The 22,175-nt window shown below is 39.6% G+C and overlaps 1 protein-coding gene across 5 annotated transcripts in view; it reads right to left on the bottom strand.

Moving 5' to 3' along the window:
* The window catches only part of PLEKHH2 (pleckstrin homology, MyTH4 and FERM domain containing H2), a 112,486-nt gene that overhangs the window by 4,282 nt on the left and 86,029 nt on the right, over nt 1-22,175 (bottom strand). For 4 of the 5 annotated variants that reach the window (XM_041755509.1, XM_041755510.1, XM_041755507.1 and 1 more), the window contains 6 exons: nt 21,255-21,410; nt 19,311-19,408; nt 11,913-12,054; nt 7,004-7,149; nt 4,806-4,935; nt 1,630-1,716 (listed from right to left, as the gene is read on the bottom strand). In XM_041755509.1, the coding sequence (XP_041611443.1) occupies nt 1,630-1,716; nt 4,806-4,935; nt 7,004-7,149; nt 11,913-12,054; nt 19,311-19,408; nt 21,255-21,410 (759 nt within the window). Of the gene's footprint in view, nt 1-1,629; nt 1,717-4,805; nt 4,936-7,003; nt 7,150-11,912; nt 12,055-19,310; nt 19,409-21,254; nt 21,411-22,175 lie in introns of those variants that run through there. The other variant, XR_005987850.1, reaches the window with a different exon arrangement.

The following is a 22,175-nucleotide window of genomic DNA, read 5'->3' as shown; positions in this document are numbered from 1 at the left end:
ATATATATTTTTTAAAGATTTAATTTATTCATGAGAGACAGAGAGGGAGAGAGAGGCAGAGACACAGGCAGAGGGAGAAGCAGGCTCCACACAGGGAGCCCGATGTGGGACTCAATCCTGGGTCTCCAGGACCATGCCCTGGGCTGAAGGCAGGTGCCAAACCGCTGAGCCACCTGGGCTGCCCTTAAAACACTATTTCAATGCATATTTTTTGGCATATTTCATAATACACATACCTAATTATTTCTTTAGTTATAAATCTCAATAACTGGAATTACTACCTCAAAAAAAAAATAAGGACAATTTTCAGAATATTTCCAAACTCCCCTGGAAAAGTTATACCCAGTGACATTCCTAGCTCTGTAGTCTTGTTAACACTAGATATAATAATTCTTTTAAATCTCTGCCAACCTGACTAGTGAAAAGTAGAATCTCGCTGTTTTAAATTATTTGATTACTAGTGAAACTAACATTTTAAAATACATTTTTTGAACACTTGTATTTCTTCTCTGAATTGTGCTGGCTCATTTGTCTATTGATGTGTTTATTGTTTATCATTTTCTTATTGTTTCATAAGGATATAAACTCTTTGCCATGTATGCAGCAAATATTTTTTCCCATCTGTAGCATAAAATTTTAAAAATATAATTAAGAAATGTATAGGTAAAGGAATCTGTGTATCTAATGATTGGCTTGCAAGTCTCTAAGCAGACTATTCCAGCACTGAATGCCCCACAAGCTGCAGTCAACCGGTGTCCACTTTCTGGCCTCGGTGTCCAACTCCAGGGTCTGAGGGACTGGCTTACGTACCTATGGTAATTCAATACTAGTCTACAATTCTTTGTTGACTTTAGGTCATCAATTTTATAACCTATCTTCAAGCTACCCATTCAAGAACTGAAAAGCATTCAGGAAATAAAAAGTTCTTCAAAAAGTTTTTTTAGCAACCATAAGGAGAAACTACTATAACACTAAAGAATAGTTTGGTTTCAAGAAATTATTATTGATCCCTGACTACAGCTGGACATAGGAGAGCCCAGTATACCTACCAGGTGAATTTAACAATTCCTGTCTGCCAGGTTTAAAAAAACAAAACAAAACAAAAACAGGAAAAAATAATCTAACAATATGAAATATGATAGAAAATAAGGCAAAAAAATGTAGAAAGCACAGTTTGACTTTATATTTAAGCATGTTAAAAGTTCTAAAATACCACATATGTACAAGTGAACTGGTAAGTAATATTACAGAAAGTTACAGAAGCCTTAGTGATGCTGAACTTAAACTTTGGTAATTAAAGTTTCTACATTAATGTTATCTTAAAGACTTTCATTTTGCACAGGAAGTAACCTCCCTGACATGATAAATTAGTAATCATTTTACGAATATGACCACGAATACAATTTAGGCATGATATCTTAATATTTTCCTCATACGCAATATAAAACCCGTCCAACCATGTTTTAAAAGATTAAATTATAATCACAGTTGTATTTGTAAAATGACTATTTGTTATATACAGCATCGGGAAAATGTTATTTGTGTATAAGAAAAATCATATGAAGAGATCATTACTTTCTATGTACATTGCAATGCAAATAGTTGACTTAGTACAAAACTTAAACTTACCATGGAATTGTATTCTAAGATGCTTAAACCATCCTCATGGATAGCCAGCCACATGAAAGTACTTCCGAGTGCTGATGGAGTTATGGGCTGTGAAGAGGTGCAAATATACTGTATAAATAAATGCTAAGTAAAATTACAGAAGCATTTTTCCATCAAAATGCAATGAGACATTTGCAACAACATCGTATTAAAAAATCTCTTTAGAAGGGAGAAAAAAAGAAAATAAAACCTATGGGGGGGAATCTCTCTTGGGGTGGAGGCAATATCACATAATCGAAAGAGCAGTGAATCTGATATTAAGAGACGTGGGTCTGAAATCCAAATATGCCACTTATTCAGCTGTACATTTGGACAAGCTACTGAATCTCTCCGTGGCTCAATTTTCTCATCTTTAGAATGGGAACAACAATGTTTAATCTTACTTTTCTTTTGTTTTAAGAAGCTAATCATTAATAAGCTTGTGGGTTTCTATGATGACCAAAATCCTAATGAAACAAAATATGCGGATATGCTTTCTAAGGTGTGTGTAATACTACTGCAACAACATAAAGGATTAGGATTATAAATGTACACTTTTGCTGAAAGTTTATTAAATCTGATATTCAATGACTAATAACAATAGAATAAAAAGAAAATATTAAACTGTGGGATGAATGGTAATGAGAAATACCAAAATTTCCACTAAATTCCTTACTGTAAAAAAGCAATGAAATTATGTTAATAAAAAGATCTCACCACTAGCCCCCAATTAAAACCCATGAATGTTTTTGAGCTTTCTACATTGATTGCTTAACAAGAACTGAAATTCTAATAAAAACTCAACTACTTCTCTTAAACTTTATAAAAGAAACAGAGATGATAGATAAGGAACTGGGATGAATCTATAATATTTATATAAATCTATAGTATTTATATATATACTATATTTTATATAGTAAAACTTTTCAGAATTTCATGTATAAAAAAACCCCTGGGTTACCATCTACTGAGAACTGGTTTGCAAAGGGCACCATTACAAAGGATGCCATTCAACTCATTAGCTCTTTGACAAACAAAACATTGTTTTTGTTTCTTTGGTGAAACAAAACATGGCATATACATGCAGTGGAATACTTTTTAGCTTTGAAAAAAGGAAATTCTGGGCAGCCGGGTGGCTCAGGGGTTTAGCGCCGCCTTCAGCCCAGGGCCTGATCCTGGAGACCTGGGATCGAGTCCCACATTGGGCTCCCTGCATGGAGCCTGCTTCTCCCTCTGCCTGTGTCTCTGCCTCCTTCTCTGTGTGTGTGTCTCTCATGAATAAATAAATAAAATCTTAAAAAAAAAAAAGGAAATTCTGACACATGCTACAACATGGATGAACCCTACAGACATTCTGCAAAGGAAAATGAGCCAGTCACAAAAGGACAAATAATTCCTCTTAGATGAGGTTTCTAGAACAGTCAAATTCACAGAACAAGAAGCAGAATGGTGGTTATCTGGGCCTAGGGAGAAGGGGCAATAGGGAGTATGGAGGTTTATTTGGAAAGATGAAAAGGTACTGGAGGTGGATGGTGGTAAGGGTAGCATAATAACATGAATGTGCTTAATACCATAGAACCATATACTTAAAAATGGTTAAAATGCTATATTTGATGATATATATATTTATCCCCCCTCCCAAAATGGATGTCGTTAAGCAAACAAAGGTGTTTTTGTAGTATAAAGGAAGAAAAGCGAGCAAAGAAAAGATGCCAGTTGTGCAACATGCAAATGCTACATATTATTTAATAATATTTCTGTACTAAAAGGCACAGGACAAATGATCAAAGATGGATATTTAATATTTCTTGCAATGCTGAAATTAGAATTAAAATTCATTATAAGAGGTGCCTGGGTGGCTCAATGGTTGACTGTCTACCTTTGGCTTAGGTCAGGATCCCAGGATCCCAGGATCGAGTTCCCCATGGGGCTCCCTGCATGGAGCCCTCTGTGTCTCTGCTTCTCTCTCTGTGTCTTTCATGATTAATTAAATCTATAAATAAATAAATAAATAAATAAATAAATAAATAAATAAAATTCATTATAAAATGCTGATCTAACCCTTATATTTTAACCCTTATATTAATCTAACCCTTATATTTTTAGAAAACATATGTTCAACTCCTCATAAATGTATTAATTTGAGAGATGTTCAAGCACTGTCTTAGTATATGGCTTCCAGTACCAGTAGCAAAATAATTTCTTACCTCACCATGATGCAGTCGGTCATGGAATCAGAGTAAGATAGCCTAGATTTTACTTTTTCTAGTCTGAGTTGTCATGTATAGATGACAAAACTAAGGTTAACTGAGTTGCCCAAAGTGGCGCAGCTATTCAGCAAAATTTATTAAGCGATACTTCTATGCAAAGCAAGACGTGAGCACTAGAGGAGAATTCCAGGATCAGTGAGTCTATGCCCTGATGATGTGTGCAAGCTATCAGTGAGGACAGGCCTAACACACAGAAAGAGAACCCAAGACGAGAAGTATTTTAGGAACCCTAGAGAATTTAAGGTGACACAGTTCAAGAGAAAGAAGCAGAATTCAGACGTATAGTTCTTCCTCCTGGGACTGGGCTGGCCATCCCGGGTGGCAGGGTGCAGCTCTCTGTCCTCAGCGTGCTGCAGTGCTCTGTCCCTGTCACTCTTTGTTCACCCTACAAGGCTTGTTTCCTGCCTGCTGCAAGTGGGCTGGGAGTTCCTGGAGGTTTGGGCCCAACTCATCTGAAACCACAGCCTTATGTATCCCTAGGTACATAATGTTTGGCTAACAGAAGCCGCTAAATACTAAACAAGTGAGCGAACAAGTGACAGAGTGAGTGACAGATGGGTGAGAGGCTGCATGGTCAAAGAGAAGTAAGCGGGGTTCAGCGGTCATCCCAGTCTCATGGTGAGCCTGCTGAGTGTGAGTGACCTACGGTCGGGGGAAGGGGAGTGAAGCACAGGGCACAGATGGAGAGGCCACTTGCTCTCCTGCCCTTTCTTAGTACCCCTTCATTGTTTTCTTTACATTGTTGGGAATTTCCTCATTTCCTTCTTAAAAGCCCACTACACCACACATGGGGGGGCCTGTGGTCTCTGTCGGACTTCACTCAGCTGAACAGGGTCAACTGCACAGGTTAGGGTGTTAATTCTGCTGCTCCCTCCCATTCTTTCTTACTTTCGCAAGAAACAACTTGGCACCAAAGAATGGCCACTTCCTGGCTACGGTCAAATAAATGCGTACACAGTCAGCAGCACTGTGACCCCGGAGGGCCATCCATCTGGTCGACAGTCGCTGGCAGAGCTGCCTATGAAGAAAACAAAAAACAAAAAGGCAAAAGCAAAGACATAAACAGCGCATCATCCTCCCGAGGCAAAGCTCTCCTTGAGCCAATCCTAGGCATGACTGGGCATCGCCCAGGAGGAGCTGTTATTTTCTGATTCCCATCTCACCACTGTCCACCCCTCATCCTTTCAGAACATTCCTTTCCCCACTTTCTCATAGTATTAGTGCTCTCAGCACGACCTAGATTCTCCATCTCCCACCCCATCAGGCAAAGTAAAAAAAAAAAAAAAATCTGATGAGAGGCACCAGGATGGCTCAGTTGGTTGAGCACCAGACTCTTGGTTTGGGCTCAGGTCATGATCTCGGGACTGATGTCAAGCCCCATGTCGGGCTCTGCATTCGGTAAGGAGTCTGCTTGAGGATTCTCTCTCTCCTTCTCCCTCTGCCCCACTCTCCACTCACGTGCTCACACACACACATGTGCTGTCTCAGGTAAATAAATCTTTTTTTTAAAGATTTTATTTATTTATTCATGAGAGACACACTCAGAGAGAGAGAGAGAGAGAGAGAGAGAGAGAGGCAGAGACACAGGCTGAGGGAGAAGCAGGCTCCATGCAGGGAGCCTGATGTGGGACTTGATCCTAGGACTCCAGGATCACACCCTGGGCCAAAGGCAGGTGCTAAACTGCTGAGCCACCCAGGGATCCCCAAATAAATCTTTTTTAAAAAATATGATACACTGGGATGCCTGGGTGGCTCGGTGGTTGAGCGTCTGCCTTTAGCTCAGGGCATGATCCTGGAGTTCTGGGATCGAATCCTGCATTGGGCTTCCTGCAGGGAGCCTGCTTCTCCCTCTGCTTATGTCTCTGCCTCTCTCTCTCTGTGTGTCTCTCATGAATAAGTAATTAAATCTTAAAAAAAATTCTGATAAATGAACATCAAACCTTTCTCATGGGAATAACTTACATTTTAAAAGAAAAGTACAAGACATTGAGACCAAAGAATGAATCCTTAATGGTGGAATTTTATGTGATGCCACCTCTGGCTTGGAGAGATGTTGGCTGCGGGAGGAAGATGCCTTAAATAAAATCACAATGGCAACTGCTCACTCTATGTAGACAACAGACTGATCTTAAATGTTTCTATTTTGGAAAACTCATGGTGAATTGGATTTGCCTCTATTTTTCAACTGAATCAGCTTTTCTTTGTATATTCTGTAAAACCAAACTATTATACCAGTTGAATTTAATTAAAAATGTATAGTAAAAAATCTTGTATAAGAAAATAGTTTGTTTTTATGTCAATTTGTTTATAATGAAATACCCTAAGAGGTAAAATGTTTTTGGTAAACACTTCATAAAATTAAACATAGTACTGGCCATTTTTCCCCTTTTATTAGCAGGATTAATTTGGACAAGAATGAATAAGAGCAAATAAAAAGCAGATCTTCTAAATCAAGGTAAATTTTTTTTCCTTACAAGACTATTAATTTTCTTTAAAGATTTTATTTACTTGAGAGAGAGAGTGAGAGCACGAGTGGGAGAGAGAGAGAGAGAGAGAGAAAGAGACAGAGCATGACTGAGGGGAGGGGAAGAGGGAGAAGCAGACTCCCCTGGTGAGCAGGGAGCTTGACATGGGGCTGGATCCCAGGACCCTGGGATCATGACCTGAGCTGAAGGCAGGTGCTTAACTGACTGAGCCACCCAGGTGCCCCCTTAACAACTTTAAATATGGATTCTCCAGTTTCTAGGTCCATCTTAAATTTTAAAAAATCTATAACCTCTTGGGATATTATATTTAAAAATCTTAAGAAAACTGCCATGTATAATAATTTTCATCTTTAAAATTTGAACAGAAGACTATCACCAACAGTCCAGTGTGATTCTATCCTTTAGATTCACAAGTAGGAGTGCCTGGGTGGCTCAGTGAGTTAGACAGCTTGGTTTCCTGCTCCTTACTCAGCAAGAGTCTGCCGGAGATTCTTTCTCTCCCTCTGCCCTTCCCCCCTCCTCACTCTCTAAAATAAGTAAATAAATATTTTTAAAAATAAATAAAAATTTAAAAATGAAGAGTCACAAGTAGTTCCTTACCTTAACTGTTCTTCAGAAGAGTCATCTCTATACCTTTTAGGATAAAATTTTTCTATGACTTGTTTTAGAGTTTGATTTGTTTTGCACTGATTAGTAACATGCCCCGCTGGAGTTGAAAAGGGTCTTTCAAAATCTCCAATCTCCACCTAATTGGAAATCCAAAGAGAAAATAATGGGATATTGAAAAGATTTTTAAAAGTTAGTTTTACTCTTTCTAAACATTCTCTATAATAAATAATATATAAAATTATCATGATTGAGTGATTATTGAATTTATAATCATGCATAGACGCTATTAATAAAATCTAAATTCCATTTGAATTCTAATTTTGGAAAAAAAATCTGTAATTCAAACATTTCAATTCCATTTCTACGCAAACTATCCTTTGTAAATGTTGTCATCTAGTAGTATTTCCCAACGGCTGCTAATATTACCCATAACAGCACAAAACACTTTTTCATTTTTAAGGTACTATTTTAACTACCAGTAATAAGGCAAAATAGAGGCTAAAAATAAAATACAAAGTTATAAAGCTATGAGGAGTCTCAAAAAAGTGTTGTTTGTACCTCTTAAGAGTCTCTATTGAATATAATGGAACAGAACTATATTCTCATTACTTTCTTCCTAGATTTTCTCCATAAATGGTTCTGTATCCATCCCCTTATTCTTTATTCTGGGAATAGACCCCTTTATTCCTCTTTCTCCCTGAATGAAAATATGTTCAATCTTTATCTCTATTAATGAGGTACACAGATGCTATTCTTTACCTACCCATCCATTTCTCCATCCACTCACTCACCCACTCATTTATCCAAACCTATGTTGAGTTTCCATTATATGTCAGGCACTATACTACATGGAATTAAATTAAAAAAAAAATAGTTAAGCACAGTTCCCACCCTCAGATTTTACTGTCTAGTAGAGGAGACTGAAGTATAAACAAAGTATTTATACTTGTAACGACTTGTGTCAAGTGCCTTGTATAGGTAGGGTACCAAAGAAGGCTCAAGGGGAGAAATGGAGGGGGAACATTCAGATGAATGTCCTACTGAATGTTTATATCCCCCCCCCCCAAAAAAAAAAGAGCGTTCACATCCTTCCGTTCAGCACTCCCCAACAAGCAGATGGAGGGATCCATCCAGACTGGGTGGGGTCTCCATCTCAAGAGGGCCTTCTGCCTCCAGGCAAGCTGTTAGCACAACCAACCTCTGAGATTCTGACCCTTGTGTCTTCTCTTTCCTGGCTCTTCATCTGACTCACTGCTATCTAAAATCCTCATCTGAGCTTTGCCCTTCCAGTGTATTCTATGTCTCTAGGTCTCCGACCCAGTTTCTTGTTGGTTTCGTGGCTTGGCCCGGCTGTTTAGCTCTCATCCCCATCTTCTATCTCCTTCCCTAATTTCTTCACACCAAATACAAGTTGTCCATCGGCTCTTCAAACATACTAAAATCCTTCCCCCAGAGCAAGCTTTTTACTGTCCCCACCTACCACAAGGTTGTACTTAGCACAGCTACCTGCGAAACCTAAGAGCAAGATTTCACCCCCAAGGAGATGGCATTTGGATAAACAATAGTTACAAAGATTGGCCATTCAAGGCAACCTTTCCTTTTGGGGAACCCTACAGTGGATCTCCACACTCAGCATCCCCTCTCCAGCACCTGGCATACTATACTGTGAGGGACAGAATGAGCACAGAAATGCTTGCAGAATAATTGAAAATCAATTCACAGGATTCCCAATATGACTCACATCAACATGATGCACTGCCAGACACTATCTACAGTGATTAATGGGTTAGCTCCAAGAATTTCCTGAGATGCAGAATATCAACAGGGACCTCGAGATATTTAAATTACAACTGAAATAATCTTTCGTCTACAGAACTTAGAGTAGTCTATTTCATTTGTCTTCACAAAGACTACTCTAGGAAAAGAGAACAGAGGTATTATTTAACTTTCCTTTCAGAGATGGAGAAATGATACTTTTTAGTTAGCAACATGTTCAGAATTTTCTAGCTGTACATATACTCTTACCTCTCTACTCCTTCCTCAAATTCATCTAAAACATGTTAGAAGTATATGTCTCCAAATTACATTACAGTTTTTCTTGGAGAAACTGCCTGACAAAATTACAAGTTGAAAGAGACAGACTAACTTAAATTTTAGTAAAAATGAGAGTGATTATAGACTCTGTTCCTTTAGAGAACTAGAGCCTAGAAGGGCAGGAGATAGGAAATTATACCTAATCCTATCACCAAGAAAATATGTGACCTATTTGTCTTTTCCACAGCTTTTCATCACTTGCAAAAAGAGAACCCTCAGTGTAGCATGAATGATTTAAATTTTGGATGATCATAAAACTGTTAAAAAAAGTGAACTAAATTATCAACTATTCATTCCTCCAATGAAGAATGGATGACACGTAAGGCACTGTGCTAGGTACAAAGATGACTAGGGACAGCCCCTGCCCTCAGGGAGGCTATAGTCAGTGATGCAAAGTGGAAACAAATCAGTAATAATAAACCACTGAGGTAAAGATAGTACTGTGCAGGACAGGACAAACACCCCAAGAATTCAGGAAGGTTTCCCAGAATAAGTGACACCAATGATGAGAATTAAGGGATACACTGAAATTAACAGGTGAAGGAATGGGGATCGAGATGTTCCGGGCAGAGCAGACAAACACGTAAACATAAGAGGTAAGAAAAAGTGAGCCACATGCACGTCAGGGAACTGTGCAAGGAACCACAGTTTACACTTTGGTGGAACATAAAGTTCAAGGCAGGGAATATTAACAGATGATGCTGGAGAGGCACACAGAGCTTAGATCATGATGTTCTTCTGTGTAAACAAAGGGAATGACACGGCTAGCTAGATTCACATGCTTGCTAAATCTCCACCCCAGTTCCTCAGGCTGCCAAACAAACCACCATGGCACAGCTTCCAGGCACAGGTCTTAAGAAAATGGCAGTCTCCACTTCTTGTCTCTCTTGCCATCCAACCGCCATTCTGTGAGGAAGCACATGCAGCCATGTGACAAAGCCATGGGGAGGGGTTCCTGCTGACAGTGCCAGCACAAGTCCCAACTACCAGCTGGAGTCGAGCACCAAACATGGATGTGGAGTCTTCAAATGATTCCATCCTGCAGCCACATAGTCGCAGCCAGCCTCTGGGTGAGGCCAGCTGATGCCATATGCTGCAGAGACAAGCTGTCCTCACTCATCCCTGCCCAAATTATTATTTTAAGTGATAGAATCTTGGAGCCATTTTTTTTATGTAGCAATAGATAACTGGAACAACCTCTCTAGCATCTGGGTGGAGGACAAATTTGCGGGGGATCAGACTAGAGAAAGGCTCATGAGTTAGAAGTCTGCTGCAGGAGGGATGGTGGTCCAAACCACAGCAGTGGTGGCCAACGTGCAGAGGAATCATGAGGAGCATGTATCTAAGAGTTAAATGGATGGGACATGGTGACTGGTGGGACCGGGTGAAAAGGAGGGTTGTCAGTGATGATTCCTGGACTTGAAGCTTGCATGGGGGACTGCACAGAGATAGTAGCACAATAAGGAGACAGAATGTGAAGGAAAAAGAGAGAAGAGGATTACTTCAGTTCTTGATATGTTGAATTTAAGGAGCCCATGAAAGAAGTGAACTGGAGAGAAAAGATCTGGGAATCAATGACAGGTGGTAGATAAAATAAACTGCGACAGTGTGCAGAGTACAAGGACCGAAAACCTTAGGTATCTGGTATCTAAGCCTTTGTCCCAATGACATATCATAGAGTAGCCTTAACATTTTTCCTTAATTAACCTGTGCACAGACTCAGATGTGGTGGACACTGTGAGTCACCTCTGATGACTATTCTCTCTTTCTTTCTGAGTAATAACAACCTTGAGGGATCCCTGGGTGGCTCAGCGGTTTAGCACCTGCCTTTGGCCCAGGGCGTGATCCTGGAGTCCTGGGATCGAGTCCCGCATCAGGCTCCCTGCATGGAGCCTGCTTCTCCGTCTGACTGTGTCTCTGCCTAACTCTCTCTCTCTCTCTGTCTCTCTCTTTCATGAATTAAAAAAAAAAAAAAAAAAAAAAAAAAAAAGAATGGGAGAAAATATTTAAAAAAAGCAACAACCTTGAATTTAGCTGTGCTCCTTGCCACCCAGCAAAGACAACATTTGCTGGTCTCCCTTGTAGGTTGGCAAGGCCATACAGCCAAGTTTTGACCAGGGAGACATAAATGCATGTGTTCTATAACCTCCAGAAAGTTTCTCAAAGGTGAGAGGGAAGACATGCCCTGTTTCAACCCTTCCTCCATCATGATGCCTGGAACTCTTATGTAATAGCTGGAGCTCTGGCAGCTCTCCAGGACCATGAAGAGGACATGCTAGGGAAAGAACAATGGAGAACAAGATAAAGCCCATGCTTCTGATGACTCTGCAGAGGGGCCAGCATGCCTATCTCTCTATGTGAGACACAAATATACTTCTATTTGGATTAAGGCACTATTAATTTCTGTGTGTGTGTTTATAAAAGTCTGAACTTAATCCTACTGATACAACAGGTAAATGAAAGAAAGTGCTCTAACCATTTTAAAGACCTATTCCTATTAGATTACTGAATGATTTCAGCATGGTGCCCTCAGCCCTGCAGCTCTACACTCAAACTCCTTTATTAAATGCAGAGCCTAGTGGGATATTTTCAAGATAATTAAGAAACCAGATTCCATGAAGAATACTGTCTCAATCGACATCATTACAGTTGTCAGCAATTCTGAGTCAAACTGTAATTATAATGCCTGTAAGTTTTAAGGTGTTAATCACAGTAATGTGAATTTAAAGAATTACAAGATATAAATCAACGTAGAAATTAGTATCTTACCTTCACTAAATATGACTCTATAGAACACAGAAGTTACCTGAGCTAAAAGAGCCGCCATTTCTAATGCCAAGTCCTTGTTCAGAGGAAAAAGTCCATTTATTATTTGATCATTTGTCTGATACATTAACAGCAACTTTTCTCTATCAGTCTCTCCACGTGCTTGCATTGAGAAATACAGTCTAAAAAAAGAGAAAATTTTTCATTAAATGGTATCCTTACAAAGGAAGAAAGGAAAGACAACTCCAGGGGACTAGTATGGGGTTATTCTAATGTAGTTCCCCAAGTGATACAAACTGAGACCATAACTATTTGTCAGTGATCTCTGTTTCTGTTTCATATAACATCTTCAGCAAATAGAGACAAAGCTGCTTTGAGGTTGAGGAACACTTCTATGCTATTTTTTATGCCCTAAAATACCAAATCCTTAAGTGCTACTGAGGAAGAATCTAAGGCACTGAGTGAAATTAAATATGCCCTCTCTTGTACAGGATGCTGATGGAACCCTTCATTTCAGTGGGCTGTATAAAAGCAATTTTCAAAACACTCATGATCTTCCCTAAATAACTTAGACATACCAGGGAATAGAAAATGAAGGTTTTAATTCAAAATCAACATCAAATGGATGGGGGTTGCAGTTTTCTCTGAGGGTCTAAAATATCTTATTTATACATTTGAATGTTTTGACTTTTTTTTTTCCATATCCGGATAAACAGCTTTAGGAGCTCAAAAATAGTCCATGTGTTGTTATTATTACTTATTGAAATAAGAGATATCTTTCGTTTGCCTAGGAGGCCTTCAGCAATTCAGTAACCCTCTTTATTTATCCACTATGCTGCTTCTTTATTCAGGAGACCTCTGGGGGCTCCAACTTCAGGCTCCCGACCAGGCACAGAGTGCTGTAAATGCTGTAGATGTTATGACAGTGGGGTGGGTAAGCAATACCTTGCCATACTTTAAAGATTTATTTATTTGTTTGAGAGATAGAGCGAGCGAGCATGATCAGGGTGGAGGGCAGAGAGAGAAGGAGAGAATCCTCAAGCAGACACCCCCTGAGTGCAGGGCTGGGTCTCATGACCCAGAGATCATGACCTGAGTTGAAATCAAGGGCCCGTCACTTAACCGACTGAGCCACCCAGGGGCCCCCTTGCCATACTTTAAGACTGGCAGGACAACAGGGTGGCAGAAAAAGAGAGGTTTAGGTCCAGCCAGCATATGCTAGGTGTGTGCCCAATTGGCTATAAGTAGATTTTCAGCCCCTTTTGTCCCTATACACTTATGGGAGAGGGCACACTGGCATCAGTTACATCTTTCACACAAATTAGCTCCGTTGGCAGGGACTGAGGGTGGTAGGTCGGAATCTCAGGGAAGCATGTTGGGTGTACTCTGAAAAGCTCTTCCTTCTGATGCTTCTGATAATTCTTCTAACCACCACACTTCGGAATCACTGGCCAGGCAGTCAATAAGCTTGGTCTCCAGAAAAAACAAATCGTAAGCCCTACTCATCTGTGACTCCTTGATGACAAATTGTTAACTCATAGAAGACTATGGCTGGGCAACAGAAACAGATTCTAAATTCAAAATGCTATCAGCAGAATGATATAAAACAACGAGAATAAAGTTTAAGATGAAAGCCCACTCTTACTGGTATAGCTTATTTCTCCACTTGAAGTTAAGAACTATGTCTTACTTGTCACTCTAATCCACTGAGATTTAACTAAGATTTTTTTTTTTAAGATTTTATTTATTTGAGAGAGAGAGAGAGAGAGAGAAAATGAGCAGTGGGGAGGGGTAGAGGGAAAGGGAGAAGCAGACTCCCTGCTGAGCAGGGAGCTCAACACAGGGCTGGAGCCCAGGACCCTGAGATCATGACCTGAGCTGAAGGCAGACATTTAACCGACTGAGCCACTCAGACACTCTCAACTAAGGTTTTTTTTTTTTTTCAACTAAGGTTCTTAATAAAAGCTTGAATTGGTAATATAGTTAGGAGGGGAGATAAAAGAACCGAACCAAGTGTGCAAATCACTGCAGGCAAGAAGAGCTAAAGTGCATTTTCTATTCCTTCTAGAGTGCTGCAAAGATGGAACCTGGGAAGGGGAAATAAAGCTCTCTAAGCAAAAAGAGAAAAACCATCCTGGACACGCATATAGGAAGACAACATGCAGAATCGTTGACTCAAGCCCCTGATGAAACAGTTTGGGCTCCAACAACCAGACTTGGAGAGAATGTGGAGAGGAACCAAAGAGTCACAAAAATGATCACAGGGATCAGAAACTCAAATTCACAGTCTTTAACAGACAAGGTGCCAGGGGAATGTGATATGGGTGTCTCAGATATGATGAGCTTCTAGGCACTCCTCAGTTCTAAAGAGATCTGCAGCAGAGGAAGTGGCTTTTTTTTTTTTTTAAGATTTTATTTATTTACTCATGAGAAACACAGAGAGGAGACAGAGAGAGAGAGAGGCAGAGGGAGAAGCAGGCTCTGCACAGGGAGCCCGACGTGGGGCTCAATCCCGGGTCTCCAGGATCACACCCTGGGCTGAAGGCAGCGCTAAACCGCTGAGCCACCCGGGCTGCCCAGGACGTAGGCTTCTGTCCCCAGGCAGGGCCAGGGGCAGACAGCAGGGGTATTTGCAAATGTCCACCTCTGTCATCACTATGAGGACCAGTTCTGCTTCTGAATGTACAGCACTGCTGGGGGCCACTTTATCTCCCACTGGCTTTGTATTTCATTCCTAGGAGCATGTATTTCCTACTGTTATCTTTCTCTTCCTCTTGTCCACTTACTTCCTTGACTCTCCATTTACCTTCTCTTCACTTCTCTGTCCACTGTGGTCTACTGATGACACTACTGAACGGCAGTCGTGACCACCCCGCCCTTGCCTGCTGCCTACAGGTACCACCTCAAGTCATCTGCTCAGAAGGCACCACTCTGCAAAGCCTTCTTCCATATTCCCAGTACGCTTTGTACATACACATGTCATATTCGTGTTAAGAGCTAATATGGGTGGGCATTTACTGTGTGGCTGGCTTTAATTTGGATTTACATTTGCCGACACTTAGTCCTTTAGAAACACTAGAAATAGATACCGTTTGTGTTTCCATTTCATGTAGAAGGTATCTGAGGCACAGAGATGCTAAGTAATTTGCTCAAGGCCACACAGTGAGTGGGACAGTCAGGATGCTGACCCAGGCAGCTTCTCTCCAGAGCCTCTATTCTTCACTACTGTGCTCTACTGTACTTACAGGATTAATTACACTGTGAAGATTTCACATCTGTCTCTCCCTGTAAACTGTAAGATTCTAAAGGGTAGGGGAGTTCTATTCACCGCTAAATCCCCGGGGCTCTGACAAGGCCTGGCATTGGTACACACTGAGCAGATGTTTACTGCATGAATGGGTAACTGCATGAATGGTAGTCAGAATTGCTAACTACAGGAATTATTTGCTCAAAAAGACGAAAAGTCCCCTTCTGCAGCCTTGGGTAAGTGACTTAACAGTCTAAAGATGCAGTGTCCTCATCTGTAAGATGAGGATAATAATAACACCTGTCTCACTAGGGTGCTGTTAGGATTATATCAGAAGATGCATAGAAAAAAAAAAAAAGAAGATGCATAGGAGGAGCTCAGCACAGGGCCTGGTGTGTGGTAAGTGGTCAATAAATGTTGGCTATTATTATTACTATTAGTAGTATTAGGATCCTCCTCTAGAAGTCTATAGAATCGCAAGTCTCTTTATCCTGGATTTTTTTTTTTTTTTAACAGTATCAACAGCCTTTATTGTTTGTAACAAGAAGTGACAGAAGAGAGAACATAACAGCTCTGGCTCCAAGGGCAGCTCCAAAGACCTACCTTGTTTCTGTCCCCCAAAAGTCCATTCTGGAAACTTTTTTACTGTGAACACAGCTGGAAGAAATGGGATAAACTAGATGACCTGTCAAGATGCTTCTTGGCTTAGGAGCCAACAGATAGAGGTGCTAAAGGTGGCAGAGATGGCAATGTTTGCCTATGCTCCAGAGAAACAGTGATTACAAAGGACTACTGAAAATAATCTCTTATTTCATGCTTGGTGGTGGTGGTGGGGAGATAGGAAGAGTAGTCTTCTTCAGGGAAAGACCCTTGCCAGTTTTGTTTTGTTAAAAACGTGTCTTGACTTTTGCAGTTTCAAACATAAGAAACCAAATTGAATAAGCAGCTTACACATAAACAGAACTTAAACATTAGTTTCCAAATGGTTGCCTATGAGAACAAGTTCAAATGCTATTAATTAGACCTTTAACCTCCAAATCTACATAATTGAAATTCCATTAACTTATTAAACATAAATACAAATTCCAGGATAGAAAGCTGGCATCCAGTTTTACTTACTATGGTGTTGCCTGACAGATAAAAAATCAAATCCTTGGACGCATGATAGGTCACAGCCAGTTCCTCTCCTGTGTCACTGGAAATTAGGGCTCATTGTCTAAGCTATTTATATACACGTGCGAAGCTCAACTGTATTTAGAAACGCAGTACTTTCTCATAGCTGTGGCTATCCAGACATTTCAGACTTCTGTTAAAAATTAAACCTTTTGGTTGAGGTTTTTTTTTTTTTTTTTTTTCTGATGTTAAAGATACTGCTGTGAGGCTTTTTTTCTTTTTCTGACAAGGCCATCTTTATTCTGTGTTACTCAAAACTCTCTTTGTCCTTTCTAGTGGCTTTTGCTAGACTTGGAGTATTATTCTTATCTGTGGTTCAGACTACCTTTCTCCGTTTCACCCAAGTTTAATCTGGGTTCCAACCATAGCCATCACAGACAGAATTAGCATGTATAAAAGCATTCATAAGGTATGCACTATTAGGGATCGTCTTAGACATGGAAATAATTCCATTTAGTTCCAACAAAACCAAGCCAGAATTCCTGAACCTCTCTCCATAAAGATATATAGCAGGTCAGGTCCAAGAGCTGGCTTTCTTCTACCAAAAGTAAGATTAAGAGACAGAGCAGCAATGGGGATCTCCAGATCAGTGCTTCTCAAAGTCAGCACACATAAGAATCACCTGGAGAACTGTTATGTCCAGAGATTCTGTTTGACTCAGTAGGTCTGAAGTGGGGCCTAATAACTTGCATTTTTTTTTAAAAGATTGGTTGACTGATTGATTGATTTTAGAGATAGAGAGGGAAAGCAGAGGAAGAGCAGAGGGAGAGGCACAAGCAGGCTCCACGCTGAGCACAGAGCGCTAGCAGGGCTCAATCCCATGACTTGAGATCATGACTTGAGCCAAAACCAAGACTGAGCCACCCTGTGCCCCTAATTTGCATTTCTAACGTGTCTCCATGGGATCCTGAAGCTGCAGGTCCAGGGCCCACACTTTGGGAACCACTGCTCCAGCAATCACAGAACTAACACCAAATCATCTGAAAGGTCCAGCCTGCTATTCTTGCCAGTCACCAAAGGACCACAGATAAAGGCTGCCATCAGTGTAAATAGGTTCTTCCAGGAGTAGATTCTATTAGATTTCCAGGATCTAAGAAATCCTGCGTGTCTCCAGGAAGCAATTTTAAAACCTTAGACACCAAAGCTTAACAATCATTACTCAGAATTCTTGCAAATCACCATAGTTCATGAGCCCCTGAAGAGAGAAGCTCCAATGGCTCACAATTATAATTTATTCAGATCAAAGGAATCCTTTCAAATAGTGGGTGGCCTTTAGCAGCTGTCTGTATAAGAGGAGTCCACAATATGAATGCACCATATTTATTTAACTGTTCCCTTATTACTAAACATGTGAAGATCTGGGATGTACTGGAATGAGAATTCACATTTGTGGGTATTTCTGTGGGACAGATCGTTAGAAAAAGAAATCCCTAACTGGATCAAAGGCAATCATATTCTTTATGTTATATAGTATCTTTACTTCTTACACTCCAATTTTAGGCCTATGAACGTCTTCCAAAAGTTGGCCTCTGGGGCAGCCCGGGTGGCTCAGCGGTTTAGCGCTGCCGTCAGCCTAGGGCCTGATCCTGGAGACCCAGGATCGAGTCCCACATTAGGCTCCCTGAGTGGAGCCTGCTTCTCCCTCTGCCTGTGTCTCTGCCTCTTTCTCTCTCTCTCTCTGTCTCTCATGAATAAACAAAATCTTTAAAAAACAAAACAAAACAAAAAAACAAAAGTTGGCTTCTGAAGGAAGTAACTATTAAATCAGTAATTCTACCAGTAATTCTCTAGTCTGATATTTTAGATTCCTTATTTTATGTAGTAAAAGAGCCACATAAAATCAGCAAAATACTCTATTTTTTTTTGTACAATTAGTGTCACCTGGTCAGTGAACACTGTTTACTAAGTACTACCTTCTGCTAATACATGGAAGAAAAGAAGGTATTCAGGAAAAAAAAAAAAAGAAAGAAACAAAGAAAATCTGGTTTCTGATCATATGCCAAAGTATATTAAAAATGTATCTGTTGGGAAGATATGTGCTCCAGGCCCACTGGCTTTTTCCTAATTCCTGAAACCCTCTGAGCAGCTTCTCTTTACAGACTTCGGAACATCCTTTTCTACCCATTTCCATGGTGCCACTTCCAGCCCCCTTCTGGCCCCTTCTCACCCAGGCATAAGCCTCACTCCCTCAAAGAAGCTTCTCGATGCCTCCCTCTAGTCTAGGTCAGGCTGCTGCCTATATGCTCTTACAGAACCAAACTCCTCTCTTTCAGAGAACTTAATGTGTAATTATGTATTCATTAGAACTATTTTATGATTAACAATAGTCTTCGTCACTAGCCTATAGATTCAAAAGATCAGGGACTTTTTGTTTGCTTTCATTACCATTTTATCCAGAGTACCTAGCTAGCTCATAGTTGAAGCTCAATAATTAGAGAGAGAAAAAAAGAGAATATGAAAAGAGAATAAATGAGTATGTAACTTCTAAAAGACATGAGTAAACAGAACAATTTCTTCTTTTTCTTTTTTCCTTTTCAGTTTTGTTTATTTAAGTAATCTCTGTGCCTAGGATGGGGCTCAAACTCCAACTCTGAGATCAAGAGTTACATGCTCTTCAGACTGAGCCAGCCAGGCGCCCCCAGAAATATTTCTTCTTACTATTTATCTTTCAATAGGATATTTAAGTATTTATTTAGTCTTTATAAAAAATGTAATGCTAAAGAAATTTTTGAAAGTGAAAAAAATTCATGCTTGTAGTGACCACCTTAAGAGAGCAGCTATTCTTTCTTATAGTTTTTTCCTGATCTTTATCCAAATGCATATCTTTATAAAATATAGCCATGACTAGAGCTAGAAACAAAATTTTATGTGACAGTTTCTTCTTAGTGAAGTAGTTTCCTCTTACAGAAAAACAAACAAATAAATATTGCAATCAGCATAGCTTTCACTAGGAAACTGTTGGCACATGATATGAGCATAATGGTACACACTTTGGCGTTTAGATACGGCATTACACACCTGTTTTTGTAAGTTAGACGAACAGTTCTCGTACCTTCCCATTTCCCAGGTTGCTGTTCTTTGGAGGCCTGCTCCCACTTAGAAATGATGTCACATATCTAGGAGGCAAGTAAGAAATGGAGATTTATAGCAGTTCTCAAATCAGCATTTTTTGAAGACAAGCATGTCTGCAAACTGAAACGGTCCATGAAATTAACATCATCAAACCAAATGGACTGAAGCCTTTTGTTTTAAGCTTCTGTGCACTTCTGGTTTTCCATTTAGTTATAAATTGCTCTTTGGTTTACTTATCCCCTCAGACATCCATTAACTTTGGGCTGTGGCCATGAATTTTTTACTCAAAAAAGGAATCTTAATGAAAGACTGCATGAGACTGGAAATAAGAAGATTCCAGGAATTTTTTCATAATTTAATCACTAAAGAAGCAACTTTTCCACCTTCTGAGTTTATAAAGACTGGAATAACCAAAGTTATCTCAAAGAAACTTGAAATATAATCTTAAGATGCTTTGATTGGGAAAGAATAAAAATCCCTCAGGAATCAAATAAACGTTTGCTTGTTTTTTTAACAGGTCATCCAGAGAATTATAAATAAAAGTTTTCAAAAATATGTGGGAAGCAGTTATTCAGCAAAGCCCCTAACGTTTACTCAGCTCAAGTCAACCAAAAAGACTAGCTTATCTTCTTGATTAATTATTAACAACAGTGCTCTAGGAATATGTGTCTCAAAAATTTACATTTGAATGTGCTGAACTGAATAGGATATACCTGGAGCTAAGGAGAAAAAGACATTCCTTTATCTAGGTTTCTCAAGATGCAGCCACACATGCAGGTGGCTAGGGGTGGGGGATGGGGAGCAGGCAGGGAGGTGGGTAGCACCTACTAAACAACATTCCTAATGAACTATGTATGAGTTTCAACAGGGTTCTGTAGAACCCCTTTGAGTGCTAACAGGCCGAGCTGCAAGACTTTGGTAGTTCGAGGAAAGTACTGACATTTCATGTCCTCTAAACTTGTGGGATCTATTACTAAGATCCTATTTCTTCTATTCTGCCCCAAGTCTGTTATCTTCAAATCACAGAAATACCTTCACACCACAACAAGGTGCTGATTCCCAAGAGCAGTCAAGGGCCACAACAAGTAAGAAAATGGTCCTGATCTAGTTTTAGTTGTGTGATTTGGTGGAAGTTGTTTTCTGCTCTACAGCTTCCTCATCTGCAAAATAAGAGGGCCTTTCCTGTTAAGGTTCCTATGGTTCTGTATTCTTATAGTCCTAATCGTTATCATTGCTAGATGCTAACTTTATTAAAGTCATTTACTATGACCTAGAAAAGATTTTTTAAAAATCTTCCAAATTTCCACCTTTGCTCATGATTTTCCTTATGTTTACAATTCCCTCTTTATTTCCACAGGTCCATTTTCCTACACGTCCTTGGAAGTCCGTTTTCCAACTGAACTTAATCTCTCCATCTGTGGAACACTCATAGGACGATTAAATCATTTAACACAATTCTGGCTTAAATTTATCAGTGTATACGGCTGTTCTTCCCCAGGTAGATTACAAATTGACTGTGGACAGGGACTACTTGTGGTCTTTCTCTGCATTCCCTACAAGGGCCAGCCCAGCTCCTATAATGGGTAAGTAAATACTGCCTAGTGAGTGAATATAATAAAAAGCTATTTTACTAGAGTTTCTATACCTCTTCTCTTTTAGCCTAGTAGTTAGGGTATTAATGCTATTATCAATCTTTCTCCTGTCGCAACATGGAGCATGGTATGTGTAGATTGTGTTTGAGAATTCTATGACCTCAACAATTTTTTTTTGTTGTGCAGACTAGATTACTCAAAATTTGTGAAACCTCTTGAACTGAGTTTTTTGCAAATAGCAAAAAGTAGCTGCTTTACTGTTTGTTGGGTCTGCCTTCTTAAAAGGAGTTGGCTTCACCTTAATGTTTCCTTGAAGACAATGCTCTAAATCCTTGCCAGAAGGATCATCGGTGAATAATGCAAAGCCGGACTGTGTTGGCTTCCTCATTCCTGTATCCTGGTTCAGAGTGTTCAAAAATTCTTCCACTGTGGTAGATGCATCAAATCCAACTACCTAAGCAGAAATAACGAAGTTGTTCTTTTAATTAAAAAAATGTACATTTCAAACTTAAATTTCAAGAACGATTTCAGGGCAGAGACAGGGCATATTTGATGCATGATTAATGATAACATATATTTATCTAGGTGCTTTACCTCCCCCCATACCAAAGCTCCACCAGAGAAAATTAGTGTCATCTTAATTGCTAGGTTGCTGTAAGAATTCAGAAATCTTGGCTTCAGCCAACAGACATGAATTCAAAATACAAAGATCATTTGACGGCCATAAACATCTTGCAGAGATATCATGCCTACCTATTAAAAGCAAACCAAGATCTACAGTACAATATTCAAACTTTAAGCTAATAGAAGAAAGTAAACCAGAAATGCACTTAAACAGTCATAGGGATGTCCTAAATTTCAGTTTTGATAATCTATAGGCTTTTTTGTAAATGAACATATTATTTGAATGTGGTTTCTGTCTTGGAGGCCAGCAGGATAGAAGTTTGCTTTCATACTTTGCTGTAAGTAAGAGGGCTTATTTATTTTGAATAAAGAGCAATGATTTGAAAAAAAAAATTGCATTGCGGGAGTGAAGGATGCTCTGTAAAGCAGAGCATAGGGGATGCAGTCAATAATCTTGTAATCACTTTGTATGGTGACAAATGATAACTAGACTTATCTTTGTGATTATTTTGCAATGTATAAAAATGTAGGATCACCATGCTGTGCACCTGAAAGTAGTGTAATATTGTGTGTCAACAGCACTTCAATTAAAAAT

This window comes from Vulpes lagopus, chromosome 5, assembly GCF_018345385.1.
Source record: "Vulpes lagopus strain Blue_001 chromosome 5, ASM1834538v1, whole genome shotgun sequence".
Classification (NCBI taxonomy): Eukaryota; Metazoa; Chordata; class Mammalia; order Carnivora; family Canidae; genus Vulpes; species Vulpes lagopus.
This window is presented reverse-complemented; position numbering and strand designations above follow the sequence as displayed.